The sequence below is a fragment of the Oncorhynchus mykiss genome, chromosome 26, assembly GCF_057628025.1.
Source record: "Oncorhynchus mykiss isolate SJ-2025 chromosome 26, ASM5762802v1, whole genome shotgun sequence".
In the NCBI taxonomy this organism is placed as follows: domain Eukaryota; kingdom Metazoa; phylum Chordata; class Actinopteri; order Salmoniformes; family Salmonidae; genus Oncorhynchus; species Oncorhynchus mykiss.
In genome coordinates this window covers 5,687,314-5,700,931 of record NC_143047.1, presented here as the reverse complement: position 1 = coordinate 5,700,931, position 13,618 = coordinate 5,687,314, and the positions used below count along the sequence as shown (strand labels likewise).

Here is a 13,618-nt window from a genome sequence, read left to right as displayed (position 1 = left end):
CCCAGGGTAACCCCCAACAGAGGACAGTCAATTTTTACACGCTACGCGCTTCACTTAGTGGCTGAGCCGTCGTTGCTCCTAGACGTTTCCACGTCACAATGACAGCACTTACAGTTGACTGGGGCAGCTCTAGCAAGGCAGAAATTTGACGAACTGACTTGTTGGAATTTGCATTCTACTGCAAATGTTTATGTGCTCGATTTTATACACCTGTCAGCAACGGGTTTGGCTGAAATAGCCGAATCCACTCATTTGAAGATGTGTCCACATACTTTTGGCCATGTCGTGTACTTTTCATCAGACCCGGGTCAAATACACATATCAAATACAGAACACTCTTTCTCTATCCCTCCCAAGCCACACTAAGGAAAAAGAAAGGTGGTAAGTTACGTAGGCATGTTTCACACAAAGTACAGTATGTTGGATGGATGACTTGAGCACTAACCCACAAATCACTGACTTGTATGGCTTGTTTTTTTTTTATTGACTGTAATAACAATCTTTTTTTATTATATTTACAAAGTGGTTTGTTTCATTTACAAATGTGTTTTCCCCCTGAGAAAGATACCTACTCAGTATGTCATTGTCTGGTAATATTTGCATGATAAAGTCAGTACAATAAGCAGGGTTGGGGTCAGTTCCGTTCAAATTCCGGTCAATAGACCCAGTCAGTATTAAATAGAACGTAGCGATCCTCTCCGACTGTGGGGAAAACAACCTGTGGATACCTAGGTTACCCCATTTCAAACCAATTTAGTTGTAGTCTGCTTGTTTTAGTTCATTCCGAAACTACATTTAAGAAAAGTACGACATGTCTGAAGATTATTTTTCAACATTGCCTGCTCTCTAGCGTTCTCACTACTTAAACCATGCCCCCAAACGTCCGCGTGCACCTTCGTGCGCAAATTGATTTTGTCCCCCCACACCAAACGCGATCACGACACGCAGGTTGAAATATCAAAACCAACTCTGAACCAATTATATTAATTTGGGGACAGGTCTAAAAGCATTAAACATTTATGGCAATTTAGCTCGCTAGCTTGCAGTTGCTAGCTAATTTGTCCTATTTAGCTAGCTTGCTGTTGCTTGCTAATTTGTCCTGGGATATAAACGTTGAGTTGTTATTTTACCTGAAATGCACAAGTTCCTCTACTCCGAAAATTAATCCGCACATAAAACGGTCAACCGAGTCGTTTCTAGTCATCTCTCCTCCTTCCAGGCTTTTTCTTCTTTGGACTTTATATCACGGTTCGCATCTAACTTTCATAATAAGGTATATTACCACAAGCGACCGACCGACCTCAGTTCATCTTTCAATCACCCACGTGGGTATAACCAATGAGGAGATGGCACGTGGGTATATATGCTTCCATAAACCAATGAGGAGACGGGAGATCCAGGACTTGCATCGCGTTCAGCATCACAAATAGAACTGACTTCTATTTTAGCGCACGCGAGCAGTGTGGGTGCAATGATTGAATAACATGTATGTGTAAATTTATTTTGCAACGCGACACGAGAGGAGTGGTCAGCACGCGACACGAGCGGTGTGGTCAGCATGTTAGAAAAACTTCCTTTTCGTGACGATGCTGCTAGCTACTAACCGGATCATTAAGCTAGCCAAGATCAACAACACAAACAAACTGACTATACAGCTACAAGTAGTGGGTGGAGTTACAAACAGACTGTACTAAACAAGTTAAATGTCTTACCTGTGATTCAATGTTTTTCACACGTAGCCTACTTGGACACCGCGTCTCCACATTTCCCGCTCTCCCACACCGAATAGCCTGAAGCCACAGGGCTCTTCTCGTAGGGTTTATTTCCCTATGTGGGAGCATTGCGAACCGTAGGTCGGGATTTTTGACCTGGCTACATGTACTGTACATTGAACAACACAGCAGCTTTTCAACATGTTCTGTTATTTCTGTATAACAAAAAATCAACATTGAAGTTGCCTCTTTTACAATGGGGGTCAATGGGAAAGAATTTTGTTTTTCCCCAATTTGTGGCCGTGGTCAAGGGGAATTCCTTATTATTACGTGAATACCGACTGTGACTAGTAAACAAAATTCCAATTCGGAATATCAGTGCACTTCCGGAATTGACTGGAAATGAAATGGAATTGACCCCAACCCTGACAACAAGTACTGTAACTTACAGTAAGTAGTAAGTTGATTTGCCTTTGAATGTAATTGTTTGCACCAATGAGAATGCATGATTTTATCCCAGTCTAATCCCTGTGCATACTGAATGGACATCAGACTCAATAATGTGACACCATGGTATTGAATTTCAAACATTGCTTATGTCAGACGCATCGTCACATAGGTGAAATGTTGAACTTTGGTTTATTCAGGTAACTCATGAACTATTAAATGGATAGTTCACCCCAAAATCAAAGTTTGTCAGAGGTTTTCACATCTCAAAACTGGTCTGTGAAAACTGGAGTTCATGCCATCTGTTTTGCTGCAACATGAATTATAATAAATCTGTAGGCTTCAATCCTATATGATTAGAAAAGTTGGCAACAGATTGGCAATAATGTTATATAGCAGGATCTACACAGCATAACAGATTGCATGGGATAAGGATGAAATTGGAGTGGTTTTTAATGAAGTGGCATCAGTAACTGAATCCATACACATCATGCCTCAGAAAATGGCCAGATAGAAGAAGTCACCCATAGTTTCAGAATATATGTGTATGTCTGTATGATTCTGTGTGTGTGTGTGCGTGTGTTAGAGGTTGTTAGTAATCTAAGTGCAGGTTAAGGCTGATTCCACTCTCTTCCCTCTGTGTGTAGATGGTCAGAAGAAGAGGATATGTTTTCAAGTCACTCTAAGTACAGTAACATCCCCAAATGCATGGAGGCTTTCCAAAAACCAATACAACTAAATATTACATAATATAAGTTTAAAGGCTTGCACGGCTTCCAAGGCTGGCCTCTTACCAAAATTACATGTTTTTTATTTTATTTTATTGTGTTTATTCTTTCTCTGTTTCAGCCTCAATTTAGTTTGGAAACTGAGGAAGGGGTCATGAAAATGACTGGCTTGCAACCGCATTTGGCCCGTGACATTTTTAGGATTAAAGAAGTCCCGCCCTATTTACCCTGTTACTCATAGGGGGTGGGGTTTGTTTTGCAGATAAAGTGGACGAGGTGTCACCTTCCCAGAATGCCGTGGACACGAAAGTGGCCACCATTAAGCCACGCCCCTCCAGCCGCTGTTTGGTCACGCCTACTGACATGAATGTGAGTTACTCCACACAGTATAATATATGCCATTTAGCAGACGTTTCTATCTAAAGCATGGTATTGATCAATACTCTAACCCTACCCAACTCTGGTTTACAGTCCATGTACGACCGCCAGGGGGGTGTGGCAGTACCACCTACCATGCCAGGCAGTCCTAGAGGGGGGGCATTCCTGGGCATACTTGCCAAGGGTGGCACCATGAGGAGACAGAAGTCCATAGGTGTGTGTCTAATGTATGGCCCCACTTTACCATAATTACCGTTTCCAGAGATTAACTGGCTTCATTAAGTGTGATGTGAACAAATTAGAGTGATCCACTTGCCAAATTGTGCTCTGAGGCGACAGTATTATTACCCATACGCTGAAACCACAGTCTATGATGGAGCAATAGTATTTCATAGAAACTAATTCTATCCATGTTCCATCCAATTCATCACACCACTCAGAGCCAACAGTAGCCCAAAGGCAGGTCTGTGTGTTATGACTGCGCTAGCTTCAGTAGCTAGTAACTTCAGTATATGCAGTAGCTTGAGCATACTTTGTAATATTTGGAACATAGAAGGCAATCCTCACACCTGACTCATAGACAACTTTCTAAAACTGATTACAGAATTTAAAAAGTTAAGTGAACTCTCCAAAAAATGTATCTCGATAAGAAAGATGAAATGGAATAGAATCACACATGCACAATTGACAGATCTCTCTTTCTCGCCATCTCTCATTCTCTCACTTTATTTCTCCCTCTCAGGTATAACAGAAGAGGAGAAGACGCTCCTCACCCCTCCCCCACTCAAGTTCACCCGCAGCCTCTCCATGCCCGACACGTCCGAGGACATTCCCCCTCCCCCGGCCATCTCCCCCCCGTCTCCCCCCTCCTCCTTCAACTCTCCATCCGTCTCCCCCACGCCACGGGGCTTAGGCACCAACCGACCGGGCCTCACCCTCAACTCCGCTGGAAAATGTTCCAACACCACTATCCTTGGCAACCGCACAGTAGATGTAGGGACGCTAAGGCGAGGTTATCACCGCCAGAGCTCAGAACAGTACGATAGTAGAAGCAGAGGACGGGCACCCGTGCCCGAGAACCCATACTCAGAGGTGGGCAACAAGGCGCTGTACGTGCCTGCCAAGCCGGCGAGGAGGAAGGGCATGCTGGTCAAGCAGCCCAATGTGGAGGACAGCCCAGAGAAGACCTGTTGTGCCCTGCCCTCAGACGCCATTTCCATGCCGACCACACCAACTGAGAGGACCTTCTCGTCCATTCCCATCCCCACCATCATCGTCAAGGAGCCGTCCACCAGTAGCAGTGGAAAGAGCAGCCAGGGCAGCAGTATTGAGATCGAGCCCACCACGCCCGAACACCCACCCTTAATGCCCGGGGCAGGGGGCAGGGGACTGAGGCCTGAAGACCCCATTGTCAACAACCCCTTCGCGGCTGCCATCGCAGGGGCAGTGAGGGACCGGGAGAAGAGGCTGGAGGCGCTGAGGAACTCGCCCAGCTTCCGCTCCACCGACATGGGGGATGAGGACTTGGGAGACCAGGCCCCGTGCCTACTCCAGTCCAAGTCTATCGACGAGGGGATGTTCAGTAATGACGAGCACCTGCAGAGGATAATGGCTCCCCCGCCGGCCTCCACCCTGCTGCGGTCACAAGAAGGGGGTGACCGTGGGGGTAACGTGACAGACTTCAACACCCCTGAGCCCACCCAGGTGGTGAGGGAGCCCCTGACCGCGCGTACCGGCCAGTACCCCAACTTGGACAGCCCCGTCAGTCTCCCGGCCACTCCACCCAAGACCTACAGCTCCAACGGAGGAAGGGACTACCTGCACCCCGTCACAGGTAAGGCCCTGGACCCTAACTCGCCCCTCGCCCTGGCGCTGGTGGCCCGGGAAAGAGCCATTAAGGAGCAGACACAAACAACCATGGCGACGCAAGCCCCACCCCCTTCTCAACCTCAACCGCTCCCCAAGAGCGATGCCCCCCAGTCCCTCCCTCCCAACCCCCACAAAACTAGCCTCAATCAGCCTCTCTTCATCGATACCAAACTCCGCTCCAACACCGAGGCAAGCTTCGCTACCTCCACGACAACTCTGGGGCGAGGCAGAGTGGTAGGGCTGAGGAGACAGATGACGGAGCAGAAGTACGAGTCGGATGGAGTGAGGGAGGAGAGGCAGCAGGCGGAGCAGGATGGGAAGAGCATACAGATCGACGTTGTGGACACGTCACAACCGCAGAAAGCTGCCGGGCTGCTGATGGTGCACACCAAAAACAGCCCAGAGGAGGAAGACAGGGGGCAGGAGAATACACCAGCCCAGGACAACAGCATCCCCAGTGAACTGAGAGACCCCAACCAGCCAAAACCCCCCACCAACAGCCACAGTTCCATGCCCCTGCCCCCTGTGCCACGGGGGAAGAGCATCACGGCTGGGGGGTCGGTGGACGAGCCAATCAAGCTGCCCTTCCGCATGCCCCCTCCCCCACTGGCCTCAGTGGACATCGAGGAGGTGGAGGAGTTTGTCTTCTCCGAGCCCTTGCCGCCACCGTTGGAATTCGCCAACAGCATCGACATCCCTGAGGACCAGGCAACGGCCATCGCTGAGTTGCTCAAGCAACGAGACCAAGAGAGACGCAACGGTATGGGGGACAGGGGGACAAATCCACCCCCATACTACACCCACACCCCGTCCCCTGTCGGCCAGTTCCGACGGGGAAGCGGGATGTCCAATTGCGTGCCCCCACCCTCCTATCCCCCTCCGCCCCCCGACGGTGGCTTTGAGCAAGGTGTCACTGACTCAGGCATCGAGGAGGTAGACAGTCGCAGCAGTGGAGACCCCCGTATGGAGACTACCAGCACAATTTCCACAGTTTCCAGCATCTCTATACTGTCGTCGGAGGGCGGGTACAACAGCGCCCTGGAGAACACTTCTATGGTCTATACTGATGGCCAGGCTTACCTCGATGACCGACCCCCCGTTCCCCCCAAGCCCAAAAACAAGCCCATCATCAACAAGAACACTGCACTTTACCACGACGTCCTCATGGAGGAATCCCTGGACTCCTTCGGGGCGCCCCCTCCTGTCCCTCCTCCTCCACCCGGGTCCATGTCCCCCCCGAATCTCCCCAGGACTCCCACCCATCGGTCGTCCAAGCTGTGGGGCGAGCCCCCAGAGCTAAGGAGCCCACCCACGTCTGACCCCAAGGCCACGGTTATCAACGAGTTGAGCTCCATCTTATCACAGATGTACCGGCCCAAACCGGGGGACTCCTTCGACTCACCCACCACAGGGGCCAGGAGCAGCTTTGGAACTAGGTAACACATAAATCTACCTTTGACCTTTAACACTTACGCTGACACATCTCCCCTTTGACCTTTAAACAAACCTCCTACCCTCCATCTCCAAAGAGCCAAGCTGCGGGCATTAAGAATATTAGATGGTCATAATCTTCTCTTTTTATATAACCATTTGCTGATCAATTATTCCCTCTACAGCTAGAGAATGAGCTGATGTGTTGCTAAGACCAACCGATAGTCATTTGGGAACGTAAGCCTAGCTAGCTACTGTCATCTCTTTAAAGTGCTACTCTAGCCCAAGGATTTCCAAAATCGGTCTTCGATGTCTTCGATGTTACTACTCAGCTGATTGAAATAACCAACTCATCATCAAGCTTTGATTATTTGAATCAGCTGTGTAGTTCTGCGGGGGAATGGACAGGACCAAGTTTGCTCTAGCCCATCCTCTCGTTAGTAATTCTACTTTCTGGTATATTTCCTCAGTTAGCCATAATGATGGAGTTAGGGGATACCCAAGACACCTGCTACTGGGTCATTCCACCAATAGAGTGCCTTTTGGGTACTGTAATTTGGTAAAAAAGAAATAACTTTTTTATTCAATTTGTATTTCTAATTTTAACATTCTGTCATAAGGAGCACATGTTCAACTTCATAAAATAGGTGTTCCCATCTCAATAAAACAATTTTACTAGAGTAAGTGCCAGTTAAAGTAACATGGTTGACCGTATCTGGGTTAAATATTTAATCTTAAATCAGCTATAAATTCTATGTGAGAATGCTATTAATTGACTACAGCTCAGCATTCAACACCATAGTGCCCTCAAAGCTCATCACTACGCTAAGGACCCTGGGAGTAAACACCTCCCTCTGCAACTGCATCCTGGACTTCCTGATGGGCCACCCCAGGTGGTAAAGGTAGGTAACAGCACATCCGCCACGCTGATCCTCAACACTGGGGCCCCTCAGCGGTGCGTGCTCAGTCCCCTCCTGTACTCCCTGTTCGCTCATGACTGCATGGCCAGGTACGACTCCAACACCATCATTAAGTTTGCTGACAACACAACAGTGGGGCCCCCGTGTTGAGAATCAGCATGGCAGATGTGTTGTTGCCTACCTTTACCACCTGGGGGCGGCCTGTCAGGTGGGAAAGGGCAGTATGGAGTGCAATAGAGATTGCGTCATCTGTGGACCTTTGGGGTGGTATGCAAATTGGAGTGGGTCTAGGGTTTCTGGGATAACGAAGTTGATGTGAGCCATGATCAGCCTTTCAAAGCACTTCATGGCTACAGATGTGAGTGCAGGTTACCTTGGTGTTGTTGGGCACAGTGACTATGCTGGTCTGCAGACTCGGTCAAGGACAGGTTGAAAATGTCAGTGAAGACACTTGCCAGTGCATGCTCGGAGTACATATCTTGCTAATCCTTCTGGCCCTGCGACCTTGTGAATGTTAAACTGTGTAAAGGTCTTACTTACAATGGCTAAGGAGAGCGTGATCACACAGTCGTCCGGAACAGCTGGTGCTCTCATGTATGCTTCAGTGTTGCTTGCCTTGACGCGCGCATAGAAATAATTTAGCTCATCTGGTAGGCTCGCGTTACTGGGCAGCTCGCGGCTGTGCTTCCCTTTGTAGTCTGTAATATTGTAGTCTGTAATAGTTTCTGTAATAGAATCCCAGAACATATTCCAGTCTGTGCTAGCAAAACAGTCCTGTAGCTTAGCATCTGCATCATCTGACCACTTCCGCATTGAGCGAGTCACTGGTACTTCCGGCTTTAGTTTTTGTTTGTAAGCAGGAATCAGGAGGATAGAGATATGGTCAGATTTGCCAAATGGAGGTCGAGGGAGAGCTTTGTATGCGTCTCTGTGTGTGGAGTAAAGGTGGTCTAGAGTTTATTCCCTCTGGTTGCATATGTAACATGCTTGTTCAAATTACGGATTTAGGTTTCCCTGCGTTAAAGTCCCAGGCCACTAGGAGCGCAGCCTATGTATGGATGAGCATTTTCTTGTCCACGTGACTTAAGAGGTCCAGACAACTTTTTGGTAAAGAATACAGTGATAAGTAATAAAACTGTCTCCTGTGATAAAATGAAGGGCACTATGAAAAACGGCATCCAGAGGTTTAAGAGTAGAGGCAGCTGCACTTTGATAAATAGTATCCACATAATCAAGAACATTTGAAGGTTGACTGCACAATCGCCTAGAGAGAGACAAGATATTTTTCTGTTACCTCTGAGAATGTCATTAAAATACATTTCAATTCAAGAAGCTGTATTTATATATTGGCGTGTGTTAGGTTTTTATTTTTACAGATAATACACGAGGGTTCCATGTAGCTTTGAGGTCTTTCTGGGAACTGTTGGGTCTAATAGATTAATGAGTCCTCAGTGTTTGACTATGGAATGTGTTAGAGCCAGAAGGGAGAGAGTGGCCTATATAGCTACCTGGTTGGGGGGAGGGGACGATCCACCAGCCTAGTGAGTTACTTCTCCAGTGTTTGTATTTTTTGATTTTTTTAGATCAGCTTTAATATTGCAGATATACTGTGGCTTTTACCAATGTAATTGTCTGCATAATTTCCACTCGCCCATATATTTTTTGGGGTGTATATACAGTACCAGTCAAAGGTTTGGTCACACCTACTCATTCAAGGGTTTTTCTTTATTTGTACTATTTTCTACATTGTAGAATAATAGTGAAAACATAAACTATGAAATAACAAGTATGTATATTTTATATTTTACATTCTTCAAAGTTGCTTTGATGACAGCTTTGCACACTCTTGGCATTCTCTCAACTAGCTTCATAAGGTTCATACCTGGAATGCATTTCAATTGACAGGTGTGCCTTGTTAAAAGTTAATTTGTGGAATTTCTTTCCTTCTTAATGCATTTGAGCCAGTCAGTTGTGTTGTGACACAAGGTGTGGTTTTCAGAAGATAGCCCTATTTGGTAAAAGACCAAGTCCATATTATGGCAAGAACAGCTCAAATAAGCAAAGAGAAATGACCCTCCATCATTACTTTAAGACATGAAGGTCAGTCAAGAATATTGCTTGGGCCAAGAAACACGAGCAATGGACATTAGACCGGTGGAAATCTTTCCTTTCGTCTGATGATTCCAAATTTGAGATTTTTGGTTCCAACTGCCGTGTCTTTGTGAGACGCAGAGTAGGTGAACGGATGATCTCCACATGTGTATTTCCCACCATAAAGCATAGAGGAGGTGTGATGGTGTGGGGTGCTTTGCTGGTGGCACTGTCTGTGATTTATTTAGAGTTCAAGGCAGGCTTAACCAGCATACGCCATCGCATATGGTTTATGCTTAGTGGGACTATCGTTTGTTTTTCAACAGGACAATGATCCAAAACACACCTCCAGGCTGTGTAAGGGCTATTTGACCAAGAAAAGTGATGGGGTGCTGCATCAGATGACTTGGCCTCCACAATTACCCGACCTCAACCCAATTGAGATGGTTTGGGATAAGTTGGACCACGGAGTGAAGGAAAAGCAGCCAACAAGTGCTCAGCATGTGTGGGAACTCCTTCAAGATTGTTGGAAAAGCATTCCTAATGAAGCTGGTTGAGAGAATACCAAGAGTGTGTAAGGCAAAGGGTGGCTACTTTGAAGAATCTAAAATGTAAAATATATTTTGATTTGTTTAACACTTTCTTGGTAACTACATGATTCCATAGTTTTGATGTCTTCACTATTATTATTTTATTATTTTATTTTTTATTTCACCTTTATTTAACCAGGTAGGCCAGTTGTGAACGAGTTCTCATTTACAACTGCGACCTGGCCAAGATAAAGCAAAGCAGTGCAACAAAAACAACACAGAATTACACATAAACAGATGTACAGTCAATAACACAATATAAAAATATATGTACAGTGTGTGCAAATGTAGAAGAGTAGGGAAGTATGTTTCTAAATAGGCCATGGAGGCAAAATAATTGCAATTTAGCATTAACACTGGTGTGATAGATGTGCAGATGATGATGTGCAAGTAGAGATACTGTGGTGGAATGGAGCAAGAGGATAAGTAACAATATGGGGATGAGGTAGTTGGGTGTGCTATTTACAGATTGGCTGTATACAGGTACAGTGATCGGTAAGCTACGCTGACAGCTGATGCTTAAAGTTAGAGAGGGAGATAAAATACTCAAGCTTCAGTGATTTTTGCAATTCGTTCCAGTCAAAGGCAGCAGAGAACTGGAAGGAAAGGCGGCCGAAGGAAGTGTTGGCTTTGGGGGTAACCAGTGATATATCAAATCAAATTGTATTGGTCTGCTGGAGCGCGTGCTACGGATGGGTGTTGTTATGGTGACCAGTGAGCTGAGATAAGGTAGGACTTTACCAAGCATACACTTATAGATGACCTGGAGCCAGTGGGTTTGGCGACGAATATGTAGTGAGAGGCAGACAACGAGAGCATACAGGTAGCAGTGGTGGGTAGTATATGGGGCTTTGGTGACAAAACAGATAGCACTGTGATAGACTACATCCAGTTTGCTGAGTAGAGTGTTGTAGGCTATTTTGTAAATGACATCGCCGAAGTCAAGGATCGGTAGGGTAGTCAGTTTTACGAGGGCATGTTTGGCAGCATGAGTGAAGGAGGCTTTGTTGTGAAATAGGAAGCCAATTCTAGATTTAATTTTGGATTGGAGATGCTTAATGTGCGCCTGGAAGGAGAGTTTACAGTCTAACCAGACACCTAGGTATTTGTAGTTGTCCACATATTCTAAGTCAGAACCGTCCAGAGTAGTGATGCTAGTCGAGCGGGAGGGTGTGGCAGCAATCAGTTGAAGAGCATGCACTTAGTTTTACTTGCATTTAAAAGCAGTTGGAGGCCTCGGAAGGAGTGTTTTATGGCAATGTAGAAAATAGTGAAAATAAAGAAAATCCTTGAATGTATATATATATATATATATACTGTAGCTCAGGCCCAGAAGCAAGGATATGCATATTATTGGTACCATTTGAAAGGAAACACTTTGACGTTTGTGGAAATGTTAAAGCAATGTAGGAGAATATAACACATTAGATCTGGTAAAAGATAATACCAAGAAGAAAAAAATATTTTTTTTGTACCATCTTTCAAATGCATGAGAAAGGCCATAATGTATTATGCCAGCCCAGGTGCAATTTAGATTTTGGCCACTAGATGGCAGCAGTGTATGTGCAAAGTTTTAGAATGATCCATTGCATTTCTGTTCAAAATGTTGTATCAAGACTGCCCAAATGTGCCTAATTTGTTAATAACTTTTCATTTTCAAAATTGTGCACTCTCCTCAAACAATATCATGGTATTCTTTCACTGTAATAGCTACTGTAAATTGGACAGTACAGTTGGATTTACAAGAATTTAAGCTTTCTGCCAATATCAGATATGTCCCTGTTCTGGGAAATTGTCTTGTTACTTACAACCTCATGCTAATCACGTTAGCCTACATTAGCTCAACCGTCCCGCAGGGGACCCACCATTAAATTAAACTGGTATACTTTTTTATTTGTCACAAATTTCTTTAACCAATTTTGGTCTTTATTGCAAGGTCGACAAACAAGTTCCTTACCTTCTCCCCCTTCCACTTGCCTCCTCCATTTTTGCGGTAATGCTGCAATCAGTTGGTTGTAATTATGGATAGAGCAGACATTTCCATATATTTTTGCTAACTGCATGTGTGACATAACTCCACCAGTCCTATTTATGATATAATTTAGATTATACAGTTGTCTTTTTTCATTCAATTTTATAAATTTTTTTTATCAATTAGTATATTTGAGTTTAACCATAATATTTGTTTTAATATTTGTTCTGTCGTTTCTGGTGGATTAAAGTGAAATTCCAACCAGCTTTCTATGGCTTGTTTTTAAAAGAGCGGTATTTTGGAGATGATTTATTTTTCAAATAATGGAAAGTGAGAGGTTGTAATCTGAATAAAGGGAAAAAGGCCGTTCTTACTAATCTGCTAGAGAACCAGTTTGGATTTAAGTATAGCTTTTGTATAACTGAAGCCTTTAGTGAAAGGTCAAATGCTCTAATATTTTATCATTTCTGCCCTCCGAGTTCATATTCATTATATAAATATGCCTGTTTAATTTTGTCTGGCATGCTGTTCCAAATAAAGTGTAATATATTTTGCTCATATAATTTTTAAAAACAAGTCATTAGATGTAGGCAAGGCCACAAGTAAATAGGTAAACTGGGATATGACTAAAGAGTTAATCAGGGTGATTTTTCCACAGTCGGGTATTGTCCTTTCCATGGTAGCAATATTTTATCTATTTTTGCTAACTTTAAAAAAAAAAATGTATTTTAGTGAGATTATCTATTTATTTTAGGATATAAATACTTCTCCAGTGTTTGCAGATCTGTTTGTTAACTAGGCCTATCCCTCCAATGGACTGACCAGAGCTTCCTTCCACTATATTGCTTACAGCTGGTTCACCACATATCTGCAAACACAGAAGAGATAAAGGCTAAGGAAAGGTTGGAGGTGAGGGAAGAGTCAGGTGTATGGGACTGGCGTATTCTATCCATTTCAAGCTAATTTGAATAAGTTGGACCAATGATATTGACCGAGTTTTCCATAGAACTTGTTTTATGGAAAACAGATTCGTTACATAGTGTAGGTTAAAGGGAAAGATGGCACTGAGGGAAGGAGATAGATCATATAGAACACTTGAAGTGAGGAAGCGTGTGAGGGATTAGGTAGCAGAAGGGGCAAGGTGCCCTGTAGCTGAGCACATGGAGCAGATGGATATGAAAGAGAGGGTGGCCTATATTATCATTCCCTCTCTGTCTCAGTCTCTGGCCTTCCATCTCTCTTTATGTCTCTGTAGCTTTCTCTCTCTGTCTGTTTCTTTTTGTCTCAGTTTCTCTCCCCCCCCCCCCACTCTCTGACTTAGACAGGTTCATAAGAAACAGTCTCTCTCCGTCTTAAGCACTCAGCACAGCAGAATCAGCCCAGATGAACGCCACTACATGAAGGATTTGCTCTTTCTCCTTTTTAGCATTCTTACATTTTCCCCTTCACTTTATCCCCGTCTTTTAGGTTCACAGATTAG

At 44.7% G+C, this 13,618-nt stretch overlaps 1 protein-coding gene across 1 annotated transcript in view; it reads left to right on the top strand.

Annotated features, from left to right (window-relative positions):
* LOC110506082 (SH3 and multiple ankyrin repeat domains protein 2-like) overlaps positions 1–13,618 on the top strand; it is a 182,180-nt gene that overhangs the window by 156,974 nt on the left and 11,588 nt on the right. Inside the window, exons 19-22 of the mRNA XM_090223390.1 lie at positions 358–381; positions 3,150–3,256; positions 3,359–3,479; positions 4,008–6,570. Of these exons, the coding sequence (XP_090079516.1) occupies positions 358–381; positions 3,150–3,256; positions 3,359–3,479; positions 4,008–6,570 (2,815 nt within the window). The remainder of the gene's footprint in view (positions 1–357; positions 382–3,149; positions 3,257–3,358; positions 3,480–4,007; positions 6,571–13,618) is intronic.